This window comes from Colias philodice, chromosome 21, assembly GCF_061535455.1.
Source record: "Colias philodice isolate Cphi_HAF_F1 chromosome 21, ilColPhil1 Martin Lab GWU primary, whole genome shotgun sequence".
NCBI lineage: Eukaryota > Metazoa > Arthropoda > Insecta > Lepidoptera > Pieridae > Colias > Colias philodice.
Genome location: NC_143106.1, coordinates 2,852,110 through 2,874,519, shown reverse-complemented (window position 1 = coordinate 2,874,519; position 22,410 = coordinate 2,852,110). Strand labels below are relative to the sequence as shown.

Genomic DNA, 22,410 nt, shown 5'->3' with positions numbered 1-22,410 from the left:
GACGCACTTTCAGGACATGCAAATAACTTGTATACGTAGTATATTATTATTAGTCTGTGCAAATAACACAGTTTGTTCTACAACTGTGTTATTTTTTGAACAAACACAGTTTGTTCTACAAACTGTGTTATTAATTATTATTTATTTAGCATTGACTTTGAAGTAATAATAATAATTATGCACTCGATTACTTATATTGGTGCTCTTCTTTAATTTTGGTTACGCCACTTAAAAATCAGGAACGACAGAATAAACTTTAATGATTTTCCTTTCTTGGATTTGCTTTGGCTATAAGTAATAAGGATAATAACTTATAAAAACTTTGTGTCTGACAAAAAATAGCCAGAGCCTGGGCGTGCAGCTAATAACATAGACACTTTTGGATATAGGTACCTATATTAAACATGTTGATTTTTTTAATCCCTAGAAAAAACTGATTTCGCTTTGTATATTATATAATAATACCTTACTGGCATTAAATCGATGTTTTCGACGTATATAGCTTAAATATTTTAGTTTGATAATGATTCGTAAAATAAATTTCTTTTAGAAAACTATTATTACCTAGTTATAAGCGGCGCCGGATTTTCCCATAAATTTCTAAAAAGATCATTGAACCTAATCGATATTTGAAAATGCATAAAATTCGTAAGTATGAACTAGGTAGAGCTGATATATTATGGAAGATACTATAATTATCTTTCTGTTGTCACAACATATTGATTTAATATTGTTTTAAACAATTGAAAAACATGTAAATGGTCACTAGGAACGGCACAAAGTCGACAAAGCATCTCGTGATTTTTTTCAGCACGAATAACATCAGAAAACCAAAACATGGGGTACTAGGCTCTCATAAATAGATAAGAGGTCAATTGGAGTCTGCGCAATGGGATGGCTCTCGAGGGCGGGCGGAAAAGGCTCCACGTCCACACACAAGGCACATATTTAAATACTAGCTGTGCCCCACGGTTTCGCCCGCATTGCTCCGCTCCTGTTGGTCTCAGAGTGATGATATATAGCCTATATAACCGAAAGAATTTAATTCAAATCGGACCAGTAGTTCCTGAGATCAGTGCGTTCAAACAAATAACTAACAAACTCTTCAGCTTTATAATATTAAAGTATAGTTTAAATATTAGCCATAAGGTACTAGATATAATGATATTATAAACATTATTGGCGCGATATGCAGCATGTCTTTCTTTGTTGTATTCCAACAATTTTGTGACATCACTTTTTCCGAATAACAAAAGTAGCACAATGATTCAGTGTCGATTGCGCGGCGAACTAAAAATGTACGCAATACATACCTATTCTTTTTCATGCAATGAGCATAATAAATAAAAACACCGTTTATAAATCTACAAACATTTATTTATTCCAATTAACAAGGATGTAATATGTAGCCTTTATAATCATTCGTCCATCGGAACACAGACGGGACCAACTCTGACAAACCCTTCAGGACATTTTCCATTGCCAATAATATGTTCACATGTACCAACTTTCACAGGCTGCATCTCTTCTTCAATAGCCACTTGACATTCCTGTTTCTGCTCCTGTATTTCAACTGCTTGTGTTTGAACGCCTTCTGCATCCATCCTTATATTCTTTATGCGTTGATATTCTGTTCGATATTTGAAACTGTTTCTTTTTTAATTTACAGACTGTTGTAGCCACAGACTAAAATATACACTTTTTTTTAGTTTTATATAGATGCAAAATTGGAATTTGAATGTTTATTATTTTTAATTCATGTACCAGCCGTGTTGCTGATGCCAAACTAATAATGAAACTGTTTGTCTCAATTGGCTAGCGTTCAAATATACTTTCAATGAGAGAGTTCATGACTAACAAAATTTTATTAAATGTGTATAAGGAAAAATTTAAGTATGTGGGGTTTTTATAATTTATGCAAAATGTCGTTGTTATGTGACAACATCTCTAAAGTTTATGTCAGTCAATAAATATTTTTATTTAATATCAAGAAAATTGTAGATTTGCACCTTATTAGAATGACGCACAATTGCGCGTTTCCAAAGATAGATATTCGAGAATTTGTAGGTACATATGGCTAGTTATTATGAAAGTTTTCGATGAAGATCCCTCAGAAATAAATAACTACATGCAACTATTACGTCTACAATTTTGCTTCTTAAGAAAGTTGTATCTTGTTCTATCAGATATACCTAACATCTCGTGTTTTGAAATTGGATAGTCTTTGATACTCCTCTCATTCAATTAATAGGTACGTCTTTTATTATAAAGTCATATAATGCACAAAAAATCGTTAATTTAAATAGGTATTATAAACTTTTTTGTCCACTTTGAGATCGGAACATTTTGGTCAGAAATAAAAAACAGAATAATAATGATTCTTACATAAAATACTTTTACTTATTTACACTTGATACATTTACATATTCCATATATTAGCACATATCCTTCGGCACATTTTTTATTACTGATAACACTTTTACTTCCGAATGTTGGTTGTAACTCGCTGGTAGCTGCTGCTATCCTGGTACCATCATCAAGGGGCATATCTTTCTTAACATCAACTGATGGACCCACGTCTATCATTTCCACTTTTCTTATTTCTTCTAACGGTATACCTTCAACTTTATTTACTGTTTCAGCACTCAACACAAATAAAATCATAATAAACACAATATACATGTTTTTAGAAAGACTTTTTTAATTTGCACTCAACTATGGAGATGAATCGATAAGACCCAAATGACCGGGATGAAAGTTTAAAATCTTCTTATAAGTATGATACCTCGTACTTATTTGGTAGATTTTGTAATATTATAGTTATTGCCCATCAATTATAATGATTCATATTTTTATCGACCTCGTATCGAAATTGTAAGCTAAAACGTCAATAAATAAAAATTAAAGACACTGGTTTGCATATTTAGAGCTTTAAATCATATTTTATTAATTAGGTGTTCTTTATTTTTTTCTATTTATATAAATTGCTTCTAGAAATTCTATGTTCGCCAACTCATTTGGAAATCAAAGAAGACATTAGAAACCTTCTTTCAATAACAAATATGGAATTGTGTTTGAGAATATCGGCCGTTAGAAACTTGTTCTCACATGGATAAGATGTTTTATAAATTTGATCATAAATTTTATGGATTAATTGATTCTTCGTAATATTGTATAGGACTGAAATAATTATACAATGCAATCCCTACTAACGTTACAAAGACTTTATCAGAAAACTCAAAACTTACAGAAAGTTGGTCACAAATGTTATAAGTTCTTATATTTTACCTTATGATAACTGAACCGATTTTGATGAATTGTAGCACGGGGATAGATCATACGAGGACATTGTGCGATTTATTTTTGTTAGTGTAATACTTGAAGTGATAAATAGGGCGGTAATAAGACAAAACTGGACAATAGTACCTAGGTAATATCTTGCAGAGCAATCAAAGCAGGTACATATTAGCTTCCTAATAGAATAATCGGTTTTTAAATTACCTATAATTATATGGATTCCTTATTTAATGATAGTGCAATTTATTGTAATCTAATTTATGACAATTTTGCAATGGTTTTCCACACACACACACACACGCACACACACACACACACACACACACACGCACACACACACAATATAATATGTATAACCGTTGAGGATAAACCGCACTGTTATTAAAATATTATTATCGAGTACAGGTTGAAGAAACCTGGGCTTTACTACCAGCCAATTAATTTCCTCTGCATATAAACTGAACAGACAAAACTTGCATCATAGATTCTTCAAGGTCAGCCATTTTTTAAGTTGCAAATTATCCCCCGAAAGTGTCCATTTTAGCATGCCTATGAAAAAATTTGCAAATAAACACTTTTTGAAATCCCACTCTGTTTTAAAGGAGTATAAAGTATTAAATATATTATGATCCATGATTTTATGGGACGATAATTAAGAAATATCTTTGATTAAATAACAAGAAGCAGCTACGATACTCGTAATCATTACGAAATTAATATGTTTTCTTTAAAAATGTGTAATGTGTATGTTTAAAAGCACACAAATAGTGTACAGTAATTTATCGTTATAAGCTCACAGGAATTAATGTATTCATGTGTCCTTCATGTTTTGAAAAGGTCAAGTAGGTCTGACGATTTGCAGTGAATGAAATTAACATTCAAAAGATGTGTCGAAAGAAATAATATCAAAAATATGTACATAAAAAAGGATGAAAGAACAATAATACAAAGTACATTTCATACCAGTAAACATTTATTACAAATTACCAATCAACAACAACAATTCTTAAAGTTTAATATCACATTTTTGGTTCATTGGAATAATTTATATTTAAATTACATTCATACAAATAAATAGCTGAAACATTTCATACAAATTTAACAAAATTATTAATAATTATAGCCTTGAAAACACTTCGTCCGTGACCTACAATTGTCACCAAGGTACCAAGCTAACATCAACGAAGAGAGCTTCCATCGATGTATTGCAAACATTTCATGAACACGTATCTTCCATTACAATCTTCAGTAACAAGACGCTTTCACTTCTTTCACCGTTCACTGTGTAAGCTTAAATGCAAGCAAAGCCCTTTCTTACTTTTCCTAAAGGACAGCTTGTTCCCGAAATGAACGATCTGTCATTTAAACTTGGTATCGATTTGAAAGTCGATTTCACAAATTTATCAATCAAATCCATGGGAGCTTGAGGCTTTTCGATCAACTTGATCGAAGCCACGGGGTTTCCTTCGTTGTCTTTCTTAATAGAAATCTTCAACGTCATTTCTTCTTTAATTGGAATCTCTTCCAGTTTTATAACTCTGCACTGTACACCCAAAACAGCGAGGCAGGTAACAAGGAAAAATACTTGGATTGCAGACATTTTGGTTGAATACGACACGACTGTTTGAGTTTGTGTTGTTGAATGATATGTTGAGTGAATGAACGAGTATTTATACAATAGAATGGCTTGATATTTTGTGCATCTTTTTCCCATTACGTAAACCTTGTGTCTTCGGGGATCTATGAATGGGATGATTCAAGTGATGACGTGGGATAATGGCGAGGTGCTAATTTTAGAAATTGTATAGGTATCATTTTGTAAGCTTTGCTCTATGAGTTTTACAAAATATTCAACTTTTACTATATATCGTATCGATTTTCATTGTTCGGTTATTTGAGAGAGCAATAATTAATCTTCAACATTGTTGTCAAAATTTAATTGATAGTTAACTTACCATATTTCAAAGTGTCAAGATACACATTAATTTAGGATATCAAGTTCATATAGGGCTGTAAAATTATTATTTATAAATCAATCGATACATTTAATATTTAGGTATATTGGTTAATTGTAAATGCTTCATTATTTTTAGCTATTCTTTGTCTCTATTAAAAGACCAGATAGGTTAGGATATGATTAAAGTAAGGGATTTAATGAAAATTATTCTCAAAAGTCAAAATACTTTCTTATATTCAATGTTAAAAAGCAATAGATAATACATACTTAGCTAATATAGTTTAAGTTTATTAAGGCTGGTTTCATAACTTTTGGATGAGTTATATTTAGCTTATTTTTCAGTTAAAATTAAAGATAATCTATGGTAAAAAAATTGTAACTAGGTAAGTAAAACATATAAAAATAAAAATGAACTTTAGGTCTTTCTGCTAAATTAATGCGATTACATTGACTAGGAATTAATTAGTGATCTTTGATTGTTTGATATATCTCCGATTAAATTAGGACAATAACTGTTAAAAATGTGAAAATATTTATGAAAAAGTTAAACGTTCAAAGCAAGCGAGTATACAATTATTTCTCCTATTCAAAAATTGATAATTTGTCATCATAAAATGTGTAATCATTTATGTGATATGCCCTTTCCCACATCTATACTAATATTATAAAGCTGAAGAGTTTGTTTGTTTGTTTGTTTGAACGCGCTAATCTCGGGAACTACTGGTCCGATTTGAAAAATTCTTTCGGTGTTAGATAGCTCATTTATCGAGGAAGGCTATAGGCTATATACCATCACGCTACGACCAACAGGAGAGGAGCCACGGGGGTGAAACCGCGCGGAGCGGCTAGTGTATGAATAAAGTTGGGGAATTACGTCGCAAAGAATTACTATTCGATAGAATGGCAATCCCCGCGCGTGCCAAACAGGTAACATTATAATTTATTTCAATGTATAATTATATGTTTATGATAATAAATACATAAACCGGTTGCAAATACGTATGGTAGTTTGCAGGTTTTTTAGATGTGGGGCAATTTAAATACGTCACGGTTTTCGATATAAAAATAGATTGGGTTTTGATGTAGCTTTTATAATTTGAAATTTAGACTGCGCTTGCGATTTATATATGATAATTGATATGACATGAAATATGTTCGTTGATTTATTTTTGAATGTTATTCTTGTTTTCTTGTTTGTTTTTTTAGTACCGAATTTAGTTTGTTACAGGCTTACGTATATAAATTTACTAGACTTTGCGTCTGCAATACTATTTCGTAACATGGTATACCAAGATACATAATATATAAACATATTAATTTCCTTATTACATACGTAACCATTGTCATAACAGACGTAACACGATTTCAGATATACAGCATGCTTCCTGGTTCCAAGAATTCAGGGCAATTTGTCGTAGTTACTACTGCACAGGATAATGAGTTTATTGTAAAATAATCCTCATTTATTAATACATTCGATTCAATTTTCAATTGCTTTACTAAAACTTTTAAGCTTGTAGTTCTCCCCTTTCTAACAGAAATTGAGTATCCCATGTTAAATATTAGGTATATATTTGATAATCTGGTGTTGAGTCTTTTATCAGACGGTGTCTGTACGTAAAAGTGTTTATCGCAGGGGAATACAGATTTTTGTCTTAATTTTTTTTCATACTAATAGGTATCAGAATACAGATTCCAACTCAATACTTTTACAATTTATCACGCAAGAAAGATGCGCCTATGTTTTATTTGTGTCACCATAAGAAGAAAGATATGTCGAAATAAATTCAGCTGTTTCACATAAGAATAATAAAAAAATAATTATAATACATATATTATTTATTCATTTGATTGATTCAATATACTTATTTGTTTGAGGTTTTGTTAGTGTTCAATAGAATTATTAGTTCCTTATCATAGAAAGTAGGAATGTAACGATACCGATACCGATACCGATATATCGGCCGATATTATCGGCAAGCCGATATATCGGTATCGCCGATAATAACACAACCGATACCGATATTTTTTTTATTAAATTCTTTCTTTTCTTTTATGTTTTTGCATTGTATTCATTCATATTGTTTTATTTCTGTTTCTGTAATAGTGTTAAGGAAGAGCGGAACCTCCTGAGTCCTGACACAAGCATTTTATTTGCTTACTAGGAGTGTTCCAATCACAAATTTGTTTATGTAAAGGAAAGAAATAAATAATTTTGAATTTTTTTAATTTTTAACGTGATAACGTTTTTAAAATCGTTTTAGTCGGGTGACATGTTCATAAACTTGTGTCACACCAAAACCTCACGAGCGCGATCGCAGGTATAACGAGAGAGAGACGGACCGATCTCCCGTTTCATCTCGAGCGCTGCCACTGCATTATGTTATCACGTAAACATCTCGATCGTAAACCTACTTTACAAACAACCAATTTTTTTGATATCAAAAAATTCAAAAACCCGCGCCCAATGAACGATGCGGGAGGCCGCTCGCGCGTGCGCACTTTGTTTTCTGAAAAAACTCTACCAATGGTAAACTTTTATTAGGTACTGATTGTATGTATTGTTAAACTAAACATGACAATTATTATAATTTAAGGTGTGCATTGTTTGTCAACAGAATGACGACCTACTTTTCATATCCCTCTGAGGAGTTACAAAAGGAGTTGAAGAGGACTGCCGAAGCCATTGTTGCTCCTGGAAAAGGAATTTTGGCTGTAGATGAAACCAATGGTAATTAAAATATTTCTATTGCGATTGTGTAAATAATATTATTTCTATTATAAGGTTGTTATATTGTGGCTGTTATTAATTGTCACATTGTTTCAAGTTCTTAAAATAAAAGGGATTAATTTAGTATGATATGTAGGTATGTAGATTCAGAATGAGCTAATTATAATAATAATTGTGAAGATACAATATTTCATCAAATAAAATATCACTCAAAAATTGACCTAACTACGCTAAAAAATTAAATGGCGATTATAGACAAATAAATATTTTGACAATGATATGTTTTTAAAGACTAAATAAACATAATCATATTGTTTACGCGAAATTATTTCAGTAGAACGAATCAATATCATATTTACGTACCTAGTTTCCGAGAAACTAGTCTTACATAACAAAGGGTTCTATATAGGTCATTTTATGAATCGATATAGAAGGAAATGTTATTATTTATCCTAGTTATGTGACGTCACAATATAACCGATGTGCGTAACAGCTAATGGAATTCCTAATTTAGTCACTTATTGTGAATGAAGTTGGATCCCTATTTAATAAGGACAATGTACCTTCTTTTCAATAAGAAAAACGTTTTCAGTATGTCACATATTATACATTTTCTGACTAGAGTTAAGTAATTAACTAACTCTTCGAATTGGGTTACTAAAATTGCTTACTATGTATTTCGAAACATTTAATAATTTGGGACCTATTACGTTATGTAAATCAATACCTGACTATCATTTTTACACGTACTATAGCTTGTATGATGGCACTTACAAAACTAACAAATATGTCTTTTCACAAAAAAAAATACAAAATTATTTTGCGCATATAATTTTGGAAATGTGTTCCACAGCAGAACCCGTTAATCTCAACTTTAATGAGTCATGTAATTACAACACCTGACTGTTTACGATCTCTAGCCGAGCGTAAATGCACTGTATATAAATTTATGAGACAGCCTTATGTATTCATTTACTTATTTACTTACTGTATTATCAGATGGACATTATAGAGGACATTATTATGTGTTTATGATAAGTGACTTGCCCCGGTAGGTAGATTAAAAGGGAATCCTAAACAAATGTATCTTAATACCTATGTAACTTATGACTTATGAAGCTAGTTATGTTTGTTAAAATAATTTTAAAAATATCTAGAGAAGTCTTGGGTTACCTACTCAGTTACAATTTATAACCAACTTATAAAACAAAGAAGCAGCAAAAATCATAAGGAATTTCTAAATTCTTTAATGTTTTTTTTTATTAATTTTAAATTAAACTTGAAGAAATAGAGCATAATATTCATTACTTCATTCAGAAATGAAAAAACAACGTAATAAAAATTTAAGAATAGAAATCTACGAAAATACCAGTCATTCTTCAGGACTTGCAATCTTGCATAGACGCGAAGTTCTATTTTCGCTAACAAAAGCCTACGTAAATAAAAGATCTTTTATTCCAGAGGGAATTGGCAAACTTCTTGCCGCAGTCGGTTTGGAGAACACCGAAAATAACAGAAGGAAGTACAGACAATTACTCTTCACTGCAGATGATGTAAGTAAACAAATTGTAATTTTAAGAAAGAAATTGATGTTTCAACAAAATATTATTAGGAACCAGCATCATTCATCTTTAAAAAGACCCCTTTCGTACCTACATATTATTAAATAATAATGTATTAATCATTAAAATAATATTTATTTAATTTAAAACACAACCGACGTGACTGCATTTTAACTTATATATTTATTTGACTGCACCTGAGACTTCTTTCAATAAAATCTGTAAAACCATTTACAGGGTGTCCCACTATTGGTATACTAAGCGCGAAGGGACTTGTAGTTTTGCATACACTGATCACGTAAAAAATACTTAAACAAAAAAATTACGTCAAAAATTTTTTGCTAAATTTTTCCTGAAAATCCATGTTTTCTTCTCTAGCTTCGCGCAGCCGGCATATACCGCTTCTCTAATGTGAACATTTTATCTATGAAAACATAATCTTAAACGATAGCTCACTTGCTGGTGGCAAAGTTAGGCGGGTTGCTTGTTAGGGGTGTACACATAGAGTTTTAAGAATTCATCTATTTGAAAAAAAAAAAGTGTGTGCGTGTAACCTTTACGCGCGATTGAAGTAAAACGCACATGTCAATATAACCTTGTTATTGAATATTATAAAATGTCGCAATTGTCAGAAAATTTATTTTTAATTTACTTATTTTAAAAGTAATAAATAAACAAGTATATTTAGAGATTTTCAAAAAATTTTGTAATTTAAAATAATGTTTTTAAAACTGTTGAATTTTTCATTCACTTTGCTATTCACAATTGATCCGTTTGAAAATTTGAAAATAAATAATCCTAATTAATTATGATATTTGCCACTAGCTGGCGTATAAGTCAAGAACATTGAGTTACCATGTACTACGTACTAGAGAGGGCATCTCTACTAAACTATTTCTAACACGAGTTAGAGTCAATCGTCTCAAGCCATTTTTTTTTTGTTACATTGATTGCTTTTAATTGATAATTTTATTCAAATTTTTTAATACGATAAACAATATTTATTTGTTACATAAGTAATAAAAGGCAGAATATCTACAAAGTGTCTACTCACAAGCCAGTTGGCGCCGCCGCGTTTGTTACACAGATTTTGTTCGTTGGGACCTCTCTATAGTAATAGTACCTCAATGGTCAAGAAGCGTGTAGTATATGACATATACTTACAACCAATCAGAATTATTATTTTTAAATGGCGGAAACTACACAGCGTTACTTCCGTCAGAAAAAAAATCTGAGTTACTCCCTAGTCGCGCCTAAAGAAGTTTTACTTCAAGGCAGAATATCTACAAAGTGTCTACTCACAAGCCAGTTGGCGCCGCCGCGTTTGTTACACAGATTTTGTTCGTTGGGACCTCTCTATAGTAATAGTACCTCAATGGTCAAGAAGCGTGTAGTATATGACATATACTTACAACCAATCAGAATTATTATTATTTTTAAATGGCGGAAACTACACAGCGTTACTTCCGTCAGAAAAAAAATCTGAGTTACTCCCTAGTCGCGCCTAAAGAAGTTTTACTTCAAAAAATGCGTCTGGAATTTTATAAGTATTTTTTACGTACTCAGCGTATGCAATACTATAACCTCCTTTGAGCTTAGTATACCAACAGTGGGACACCCTGTATAATATATTAGCGACCTAGAAATATGTACAAATGAACGGCCTGGCAAAATTTCATATCTTATTGCATCAAAGTTATGATGGTAAAATATGTGATACCTTTGTTCACGCGTTCACGAATCCCTCTGGGTGCCATTTCTTATTTGTCACATTTGTTTCAAGTAACACAATATGTTACCTTTATCTAGGCTATAAATATAATCTTATACCTATCTCGGTAAATCGTGTAAATCTCCCAAGATGTGCGAATGGGCGTCGAGTGATTAAAGTTTTATCCCCACACTTTGGATGGTAGGTAATAGCTTTTTTATCACCTCTTACGTGGAATTATTTATCAATCAGTACCTTGATATAGCACTCTGATGGATTTTTGATATAAATAATTAAGTATTACACCTCTCTACTGTACTTAAGTATAAATTGTTACATTATAGACTCGACAGTTAGAATTGAAATTTGGCTTTATTTTAGGCTTAAAGAATTGCACAAAATACAACTGTCTATATTTTGGGAATCTGCTATCGATCCTAAACAACTCATACATAGTTTACTTGAGATATAAAGAGAATTGAAATTTCAGCTGTAATATTAAATAATAACAATTAAATTGATCATTCCTCTATTTATTCGTAAATTACTTACGTATCGAGAATTACAAATATAACAACGTGTAATTAATTTTTATACGGCCAAAGGTAAAAAAATTAATTTCTTTTTTTGTATTTGAAATGAAATAAATATTTCAATTATTTATTTCAGGTTTTATCCGAGAATGTATCTGCAGTTATTCTTTTTGATGAAACTGTGTATCAAAAGGCAGATGATGGAAGCAGTTTCATTAGCATATTGCAAAAGAAAAATATTATACCAGGAGTAAAGGTGGATAAGGATGTTGTACCTCTGCCTTTTACTGAAGACGAAGTAACCACGCAAGGTAAATTGCTAAAATCACAAATATAAAAAAACTACATTATATTACAACTATTTTTATTACTAGAGTAGAGTAGATAATTTTTGAAACAAAAAAAAATCGCAGTCGGATGAAACCCATTAGAAAAGGAGGGGAATATGATAAAAATGTAAGGAAAAATAAATTACGGTCAATCCGAGTTCGGGAAGCGGGAGGGGGGAGCTTTTAAGAGAAAAAAATGGTTTCTCTCGATTTCCGACAAAACTACAAGTCCTATAGAAAAAAGTTCAATGGCAAAGTTGTAGGTAATTAAAAGTTCTACAACTTTTGTATTCACAATTTTTTCACATAACCTAATAATTTAGGTGAAAAATTCAAAAAACCAAGTTTTTGGTCTTTTATTTCTATCTACTTCAAAATTTATTTTTTTTTCTACGAAATTTGGTGGAAACTTACTTTATTATGTCCCAAATACACTGTAATTTATTTGATTGAAAATATTTATTTTTTCGCCTTATTTTGAATTAATACCAAAAAAACAACCTAATTTTCAATCGAAAAGTCACCCGTCAAAATATCAGCTTTTTTCAAAAACTTGGGGTGCCTTTTATTCATTGAAATCTCTACTTTCATATGGTGTAAAAAAAATAAACACCACCATAGTAAATGTTCTCAGGAAATGCATACAAACAGTCTGAAAATTAGCTTTTACTAAATCAGGCACACTTCTCGAACTACCTGAAATGTTTTTATCGACATAATTTTGCTTTTGAATATGCTGTAAAATATTAAACTTAGAACAGATAATTATTTTTCTTTTGAAATATTACCGAAAAGCCGATACAAGAGAAGATATAGAGTTCAGGAAGTGTGCCTGATTTAGTAAAAGCTCATTATCACACTGTTTGTATGCATTTCCTGAGAACATTTACTATAGTGGTGTTTATTTTTTTTACACCATATGAAAGTAGAGATTTCAATGAATAAAAGGCACCTCAAGTTTTTGAAAAAAGCTGATATTTTGACGGGTGACTTTTCGATTGAAAATTAGGTTGTTTTTTTGGTATTAATTCAAAATAAGGCGAAAAAATAAATATTTTCAATCAAATAAATTACAGTGTATTTGGGACATAATAAAGTAAGTTTCCACCAAATTTCGTAGAAAAAAAATAAATTTTGAAGTAGATAGAAATAAAAGACCAAAAACTTGGTTTTTTGAATTTTTCACCTAAATTATTAGGTTATGTGAAAAAATTGTGAATACAAAAGTTGTAGAACTTTTAATTACCTACAACTTTGCCATTGAACTTTTTTCTATAGGACTTGTAGTTTTGTCGGAAATCGAGAGAAACCATTTTTTTCTCTTAAAAGCTCCCCCCTCCCGCTTCCCGAACTCGGATTGACCGTAATTTATTTTTCCTTACATTTTTATCATATTCCCCTCCTTTTCTAATGGGTTTCATCCGACTGCGATTTTTTTTATCTTTTTATTATTTTCAAAGGCTTCTACCCCAGTCTATACGTACAAAGAGAAATAGATTATTATACTGAATTAAATATTCTCCTTTGTTTCTTTCTCTTGAAAATGTGTAAAGAGTGCTTCTCTGGAATAAAAACAGAGTTAATTTATCCAACATTATCTCATTATGTTGTATATTACAAACTGCTTCTAAGTCGACACAATTAGATTTTTTTATACGGGATACAATTTATAAGATGACAAACAAAAAAGTTCCTGAAAGATACATGAGGTCTGAATATTTATTTCTATAGGAAACACACTATTTAATAAATTTTCAAACTATACACTTAAAGCGCAACGCATCATAGCAATACCGTCACGTCACGATTATGATATCTTTGAATCTTGCCAAAGAAGTTTCACTTCTGGCACGTGTGCTCGGCTCACACGCTCTTTTTTATGGATACCAGGGTAACATAAAATGCATAAAGCTTTACACCACGCTCTAACAGGTCTCGACGACCTAGCAAAGCGGTGCGCCGAGTACAAAAAGCAAGGGTGCAGGTTTGCGAAATGGCGGTGTCCTCTACGCATTAGTGATAGGACTCCATCAGTCCTTGCTATTGAAGATACAGCACGTGTGCTAGCTAGATATGCTTCTATATGTCAAAGTGAAGGACTGGTGCCTATAGTTGAACCGGATGTACTGTTGGACGGTAAGAACTAAGAATTAAATTCCAGCAATTATAATAATATTTTACATTTACGTAAATAAAATGAACCATGATTGAGATTACATAAATATGAAAAATACTGCGATGGGACAAGAAATACTTAATGCAAATACATACTAATTAAATATTTTTGTGGGATATAACTGAAATTAAATTGCTTGAATTTGATGGTGCTCTACCTATATGAAACAACACAGTGAAACAAGAAATGGCCAAATACGTTAACTAAAGCGGTCCCATACTAAATTATTTCAAATAAGTGGCCGCCTTGAATGGTAACTAGGATAAAAAAGGAATAAAAGTGCATTTTATATATTAAAGTGAAACTTTTATTACATCGTCTCAAACTTTTTGGTCTGTGTAGCGCATGTCGCGTGTATCGCGGCTGCCGAGTAGGTATACCTACTCGGCAGCCGACCGTCACGCGACATGCGCTACACAAAGCAGTGTTCGGAACCGTTCGAACAGTTTCACTTTTACCGTGGTTTCATAAAACCACACAACATTTTCTTTTTCTTATGGAACGTAGGTAATTAAAAGAAAGCCCGCAAATTTATTTTCCTCGGGCATTTTATATTATTCCTTCTTTACGCAAGGTACTGCTGTTGAATGCTGTTTACTTCCATTGCAATTGAAATAAATTGATTTCTTATAAAATTTAGGTAATTGTGAACGTTGAGAATTGAGATTCCTGACATAACTGACAGATAGGCTACTCAGAAATACAAAAGTCGTGAAACTATCTTTAAAGCATGCGATTATAACAAGTTCCTATTTTCCTAATATCACCTTATTTTAATACCAGGCGATCATGACATTGTAAGAGCCCAAAAAGTGACTGAAATTGTACTAGCAGCGGTGTACAAAGCGCTAAGTGACCATCACGTTTTCCTCGAGGGATCACTTCTAAAGCCTAATATGGTAAATATTTTACAAATAACCAGACCTAAAGAAATTGGTACTTACTTACATATTTATTAACATTTTTACCACGTAAAATTTGTGGATTAAAACCAAAACAAGTGTAGGCATAGATGCATTCGTTTCAATATAATTAATTAATCCCTATGTGATTAATTAATATGTACATAATTATATTTTAAGAATATTCAACTCTGGAATTACTATGTGTTTATTGCGAAAATCACGAGAAGCCTAACCCGTCACCTAGTTATACGCAGCTTACAGAATTACAACCACGACTATTTTAGCTAGGTATATGAAGGAATATTCGAGCAACACGTTTTCCATATTAATTAAAACTATTTGCATAATAAGAGTGGGATCTAATTAAGTTCCTCTCGTTCAGGCTCCGAGAACACGAAATTGCTCTTTTGTTAAAATCATTTGAAACACAAGGCGCTGCTTGCTAATAAGCAATTATTTTACCTATACTTTATGTATCGTATAGTTCTCATAGTTTAGAGTAAACTCCTTTGACACAATATACCGAGTCCTATTAATAAAGTTATGTATGTTCAGTCCTTTCTGAATTCAGAACCCATTAGTTTCACTGATAATAACTATTTTTATATTGAAATTGATTTGATTCAATCAATTCACTCACAGGTGTTTACATACAAAGTTAAATCTACTATTGTAATTCAAAATATTTTCCATCAACGACTGAACCGTTCTTTTATAACAACATCCTGACAGCTAAAATTACTAATATAAAAATTGCTTTAGGTAACTCCAGGACAAAATTGCAAGATAAGGAACAGCCCTCAGGAAATAGCGTTGGCAACCGTGACAGCCTTTTTGAGGACAATCCCTGCTGCAGTACCAGGTTTGTATATTTCTAAAGAGCTTATCAAATTGAGGAATTAATTTCAAAGCAAACTTCATTCTTACTTTATTCTTAAGTATATTTCACATGACTCTACACTAAGTCTCTACATTTGAAAATATTGACGGGGAGAGCTATTGTATATTTAAAATTGTACATAATTTTAGGCATTACCTTCCTATCTGGAGGTCAGTCTGAAGAAGAAGCAACCCTGAATTTAAATGCTATCAACCAGGTGCCTTTAAAGAAGCCCTGGGTACTAACTTTCAGCTATGGAAGAGCCCTACAAGCTTCCGTTTGGAAGACTTGGGCGGGTAAAGATAGTAATGTAAAGAAGGCACAAGAAGAACTCATTAAGAGAACCAAGGTAAGTAATAATTACGTATGTAATACTAGCTTTCCGCCTGCGGCTTCGCCCGCGTTTTCAAAAAAAACCCGCATAGTTCCCGTTCCCGTGGAATTTCCGGGATAAAACCTAGCCTATGTCACTCAGAAATGATGTAGCTTTCCAACAGTGAAAGAATTTTTCAAATCTGCCAAGTAGTTTCGGAGCCTATTCAATTCATACAAACAAACAAACAAACAAAAAATCAAACCTTTCCTCTTTATAATATTTGTATAGATCAATAGATGTATAGACTAATAATTACGTATGTAAGAGGAGTGCTGTTGTTATGGGCAACGGATAGTTAGTACTTTTAAACCATTGATTTAACGAAACAGTTGATTATTATCCATGCCATTTTAATATTGGAAATAATGTGGAAATCTTATTATTTTTTAAATGGTCTTGGAGAATCAATAAGAAAATATATAATTTTACCTGAGACCATGTTTTATAGCGTATTAATAAGGTATTAATCATCTTGCATACATCACGGCTTTATTTATGTCAACAACATTACATTTTAATAAATATTTTAAATTATAACTATTAACTGAATAAATATGATTGGTCGATGTCTCATCATGTAGGGGAATAACTTCTATTTTTTTACTTGCGAGTATATCGAAGAATTTCAATGACTGTCATACAATTTCGGGAATAACCCTTTGTACCCTTATAAAAATAATGAATCACACTAGTTCAAAAAGGGGCCAATTATTATTATATGATCGTTATTTCGTATCAATTTTTATAGAAATACACAGCAAGGACGTTTTTTTATAAAATTTTACAACAGTATATTGCTAATTCAAATTGAAATAAAAGTGGGATTTATCTACGGTATTTTCTTTATCGAAGAAACATATACGATGATATTATTTAACATTATTTTGACGAAAGCTATGTAATATTCGTATTGTAATAAAGTAGTTGTTAGTAAGAAACAGCTCCCTGAAATAGGCACCTACTTTACAATATTACCTCTTTAGTCTATATAATATGTTATAATACAAAAAGTTATTTTATTACTCATACATAGCAAAATATAAAACTAATCTTATTTATAACACACGAGAAATATAGGTATATCCCACGGGGCTTGACCCACTTAGGAAATTAGTTTCAGTCAAACTTGCATAATAAGCTGGAGTCAATCAATACTATGTTATTACTGATTCTCGGAGTAGATTATTCAGATATGCATATTGCATAATTATGCTAGAACAATATTGAAGTCAATCTATTATAATATATCGCTCATTTGCTTCTATAACGTGACAAAGTCAAAATCTCAATTGTTGGGAAAACGCATTTGAAAGTTTAAAATTCCTGTAACTTTTTAATTATTATGCTTAGACTATTCAGCTCAATACAACATATTAAAACGTTCTCGTTTTTTTGAATCAAATTGTATTCAGAACAATAAGTCGGTTATTAAATTTATTATGATTATTTATTTCAGAAAGGGCCCTTCTTGTTGCGTTTTTCTTGTTAAAAGTGTGCAGTATTGCGTTACAAACAGATATGTAGGGTAGACTGGGTACGGTTGAAACAATTTCACTTATAACGACCATAACTTTGCTTTTTATAACCCGAGCGATGAAAAATATATGTTAAATAAAAGAGCATGTATCTGTCTAATAATAGGCACTGTGGTTTTAGTTCCAGGTGTATTATTTTAAATAGTAGATCAAATTAAAAAAATGAATCCGATTTGTTTCAACCGTCCCCATACCAGGGGCGGTTGAAACAGTGATTGGGATCAGTTGAAAAATATGCAAATAATACAAAATATAGTATTAAAATATGTTTTATTGATTGTTTATTTTAAATCAAACAATAATTAAGTAACTCTTTTACAATAAGGTCTGCTCTCTAAATATGGTGACATAAAAACAAGACAGAAGAACCTACTCCTCATCTTGTGATGATATCTCCTCTTGTACATTTTTATTTTTTGCTTTTATGGTGTTTCTTTTACATTTTCCTCCATCAAATATCTTCCTTTTTCCTCTATCCAATCGTTTCTTCACTTGCTTAGCTCTTGTTCGTTTTAATATTAATTCTTGCTCTTTTTTATCTCTTCCTTATCTGGTGTGTCAGTGGAAATAGTAGACTTCCTGATTTTTCGCCCTCTATTATTATACCTTATATTGTTATATCCTCTATTATATCCCATTTTTTTATTTTCTTGCTCGCCAGAGTCATCTCGCATTCGAATTTACCTTAGAAGCGAATAATTGTGCTTCTCTGCCACTTTTCGCAATGATTCTCCGGTTTTCACCTCCTCATATGCATCTTTGTACTTCGATAAGTCTATTTCTCTTCCCGACATCTCTCTTACACGTACTATCGGCATCTAAAAAAACAAAAAATAATTAAAACAATGTTTCAACCGTACCCAAAAAAAATGTTTCAACCGTCCCCAACTCCTACTTTAGGTAAAATACAGTTATAGTAATTGTAACAACAATGGTACACAAAAACTAGTCACAATGTCATATTCCACAAGATTCACTTCAAACAAAAACGCACACTTAATAATGTCACTTAAATAGAAACACTAATAATTGGAAAAATCTCCAAGCAAAAATACTTACTTTTGGTCATAAAAACACAATAGGGTCTTATAAAATCAGCTGAAGCGCGCGGAGATCGACGCAACATTGTGGTTCGTGTTTAGAACAGTTGTACGCTTCTTTTTCCCCTTGGACCCCTAACCCCCCCACCAACGGTTTGCGAGATATTCGTGTTGTTTCAACCGTCCTTTGTTTCAATCGTACCCAGTCTACCCTATCATTTTTCTTGAAAAAAAAAATTGAATAAAAATCTAAAACTTTACAAGTTATGTCGTATTGTTACGTTTTATTGATAATCAGTAATCTAAATGTATTGGAAATTTTAATTAAAACGTGTTACTGTAGTAGAAATCTTTTTATTTTTGTACTTTGTTTTACAAAATGAAAGATATTTTTGCGAAATTATTGTGTAACTTTCTCTGAAATACAAGTAATATACACATTAAAAAAAAAATATACAATTATAACCAGACATTAATATTTTTTGTTTTACTTTTACTCACAAACGTTGGCAATTATAATATTACGACCCGCCCCGAATTCGCACGGGTGCAATCCTGATACCATCGATTTTTCTGAAGACTTTTTCATGTGTTAAATACTTAGTAGGTAAATTATTTGGATAAATCTCGTAGGGTTCAGAATGCGTTTGCAATGCAGGCGGAAAATAATGTAATTATTTACAACATCACATTAGAAACGTCAAAAATAACAGTTCATTCCCCTATTTATGGATGCTATTATACAATATACATATATAAACCTTCCTCTTGAATCACTTTATCTGTTAACAAAAACTGCATCAAAATTGCAAAACGCATTCGGCCGGGGAAAACGACTTTGTTTTATATTTTGCTTATCTCAGTAATGTTAGGAAACTAATCTTTATTGCGGGTCCCGGTCATACATAAATCAAATAAACATATTAGCAAAACAAATCACAGGTTCTTGTCTCGAGACAGCTTGTTGATCTCTCCTAAATTCCAGTAATCTTTCAGTATTTCAAGGTGTTGTTCTTCGGAAAAAAAAATTGACACTTGAAAATGCAGGTTTCCTTGCAGGATTCTCTTTTAGTTGACGGGGCGGCACAGTTTTTTTTGTGATGCTTTCGATTCGTAGGACTGTCTTGCATTTTTTAACTGATTTGTAATATTTTTTTTTCATATTTCTTTATTCAGTGGTATTTTTTACTCGTTTATGCTATAAAATAAATTGATTGTTTAATTCATTTGTATTTCGAGAATCGGTATGATCTTTTCGTTTTTCTAACTTAAGTGAATGTAAAATAAAATAATGAATATTTTCTCGTACAAGATTTACAAGCTTCCTAGACCGTGATACCATCTGAAAAATAAATTAAGTAATCAGACAAAATTTTTATCATTTATAATGCAACATTGTAGCGTATTCGTTGTAAAAATGTATTATTTTTTATCAAGAATATGTTAACTTGAGATAACCAACATAAATACCAAACATTTTGTACTTTTATTATCAACTGTAACGGAACATCTTAAATTAACCAACAAAAAACATTGTTTATTTCAGCAACAACGGGACAATCCTATGTAAACCGTAGCATGCGAATACTATTTTTACTACAATAATGACCCACATACAAATGTCCCGTTATAGCTGCAAATATAAATCAGTAAAAAAACAAAAAGCTGTACTTACCTTTCAGCAAAACCGTGATACAATAAGCTGTTACGTTTTTACCGCAATCGGGCAGCAGTTTCCTTCTCAAGGGAGCAGCGACAACTGACTTAAACCGTTCTTGCATTAAATTCAAGAGCAAAAAGAGATTTCGCTAAACCGATAGTCGCCGACCTTTTCCCTCATAACTCGGTCATTTTTGGAGCTAGAAATATCGCGTTTTAGCAGCAAGTAGAGCGCGATGCGACGGATTCTACTGTATCATTATTCCATAACGATACATATGCTCGTTAACACGTTCTTGTCGCAAATGAGCGATATTTCTACGTATTCATTTGAACCAGATTACCAAGATTCTTACTGGCATGATGTCGCTATTATTATTGAAATTGTATGTAGGAGACAAACAATTATTTTTGACGTGACAACGTCTTATAATTCGATAGAGCCGGCTGCACGCACGAAAAAACATGACTCATGCGGCGTTACCTCGCTCTGAGGCGTTCCATGTAAGGCTTGAAGTGCAAGCGAGAGCGCGGAACGAGCGACAAAGAAGCACAATCGGACGTTGTCACGTTCAACTATCGTCAGTAAACCGACTTTACAGACAACCAATTTTTTTATTTTATTTATATAATACCTAGGTACTTAAATTATTACACGTTTCTTTTATAGGTAGCTTCTTTTATACGAGTCTAAATTGAGACGAAAAAGCTCAAAATCACACAGACGTTGTACCTACCAAACTACAAAATTTAAAACCTTGCTATAAATCTACTCTTGGAATCTCTTACCATATTGGAATTGTTAATGATTAAAAAGAGAAGATAAAATGATTAGTAGAGTCACCTACGTATAACATTTATTCATTTATTTTTCAGGCAAATGGATTGGCGTCAATGGGAAAATATGAATCGGGAGCAGTTCAAAGCGTAGCGGGAAATAAGAGTAACTTCAAGTCCAATTATAAATATTGAGAGTAATAAATGTATCTATTTTATAATGTTTTTGACTTTTATTGTTATTGAAATTTTAACTTTAATCATTATTTATCACGTCTAGAACTATCAATTCAGCCTCAATCAACATAATGGTTGCCTGGAAGATATTGCTTTAAGCAATAAGGCCGCCTATTGTGCACTTACCATATTCATGTTTTCTTGTTAAATTATTTTTTTATTACTGGTACAATAAAGTGTCATAAATAAATAAATAAAATAATATACCTAAACTAGGGAGTACAACGAACTTTCCAATCAATGCAATAAATTTATATAGTTTGCTTGTTTTAACACTCTTATCTCAGGAACTATCAGAGTGTTCAACCAAACAAACAAACAAGTGTAGATAAACATGACCAAGGCATTAGATAATTAAGTAGGTATTACATTGCCTCTTACACGGAAATGCAAATTCATGAAAAATAATTTTGTATTGGATACGGATAGTCTGTTTATTCAGGAAGCCTATGTAGCATCATACATTTATGCATTTTTCTGAAAACGCAGGTCATAGCTTCAAATTATACTATGAAAACTTACATTTTGCATGCTTTACAAGTTACAACCAATTTTTAAATAATAAAATTATTTAAAAATTTAATAGGTAATTAATCAAAAGATAGATTATTATAATATGTATTAAGTTAATAATGTCTGCTGGTAGCGAGTTGATCTCTTGACCCATAGATTAAATTTGGGTCTTTAGCCGATGAACATCACATG

General features: G+C 31.6%; 2 protein-coding genes across 2 annotated transcripts in view; both read left to right on the top strand.

Moving 5' to 3' along the window:
• Nucleotides 1-22,410, top strand: part of LOC149478735 (fructose-bisphosphate aldolase-like) — a 144,227-nt gene that overhangs the window by 83,385 nt on the left and 38,432 nt on the right. The window lies entirely within an intron of this gene.
• On the top strand, nucleotides 7,874-21,690 carry LOC149478739 (fructose-bisphosphate aldolase-like). Its single transcript, XM_089708388.1, has 8 exons — nucleotides 7,874-7,985; nucleotides 9,447-9,538; nucleotides 11,928-12,102; nucleotides 14,053-14,256; nucleotides 15,080-15,195; nucleotides 15,964-16,063; nucleotides 16,231-16,430; nucleotides 21,568-21,690. The coding sequence occupies exons 1-8, from the start codon at nucleotides 7,874-7,876 to the stop codon at nucleotides 21,661-21,663; spliced, it is 1,095 nt and encodes a 364-aa protein (XP_089564514.1). The 3' UTR covers nucleotides 21,664-21,690.

What these genes read in the sequence shown, in the direction of transcription:
- LOC149478739 (XM_089708388.1), top strand. Translation starts at nt 7,874, where the DNA reads ATGACGACCTACTTTTCATATCCCTCTGAGGAGTTACAAAAGGAGTTG. An exon ending in GGCTGTAGATGAAACCAATG is followed by an intron (nt 7,986 to 9,446) that starts GTAATTAAAATA and finishes CTTTTATTCCAG; the next exon opens with AGGGAATTGGCAAACTTCTT. An exon ending in AGACGAAGTAACCACGCAAG is followed by an intron (nt 12,103 to 14,052) that starts GTAAATTGCTAA and finishes ACGCTCTAACAG; the next exon opens with GTCTCGACGACCTAGCAAAG.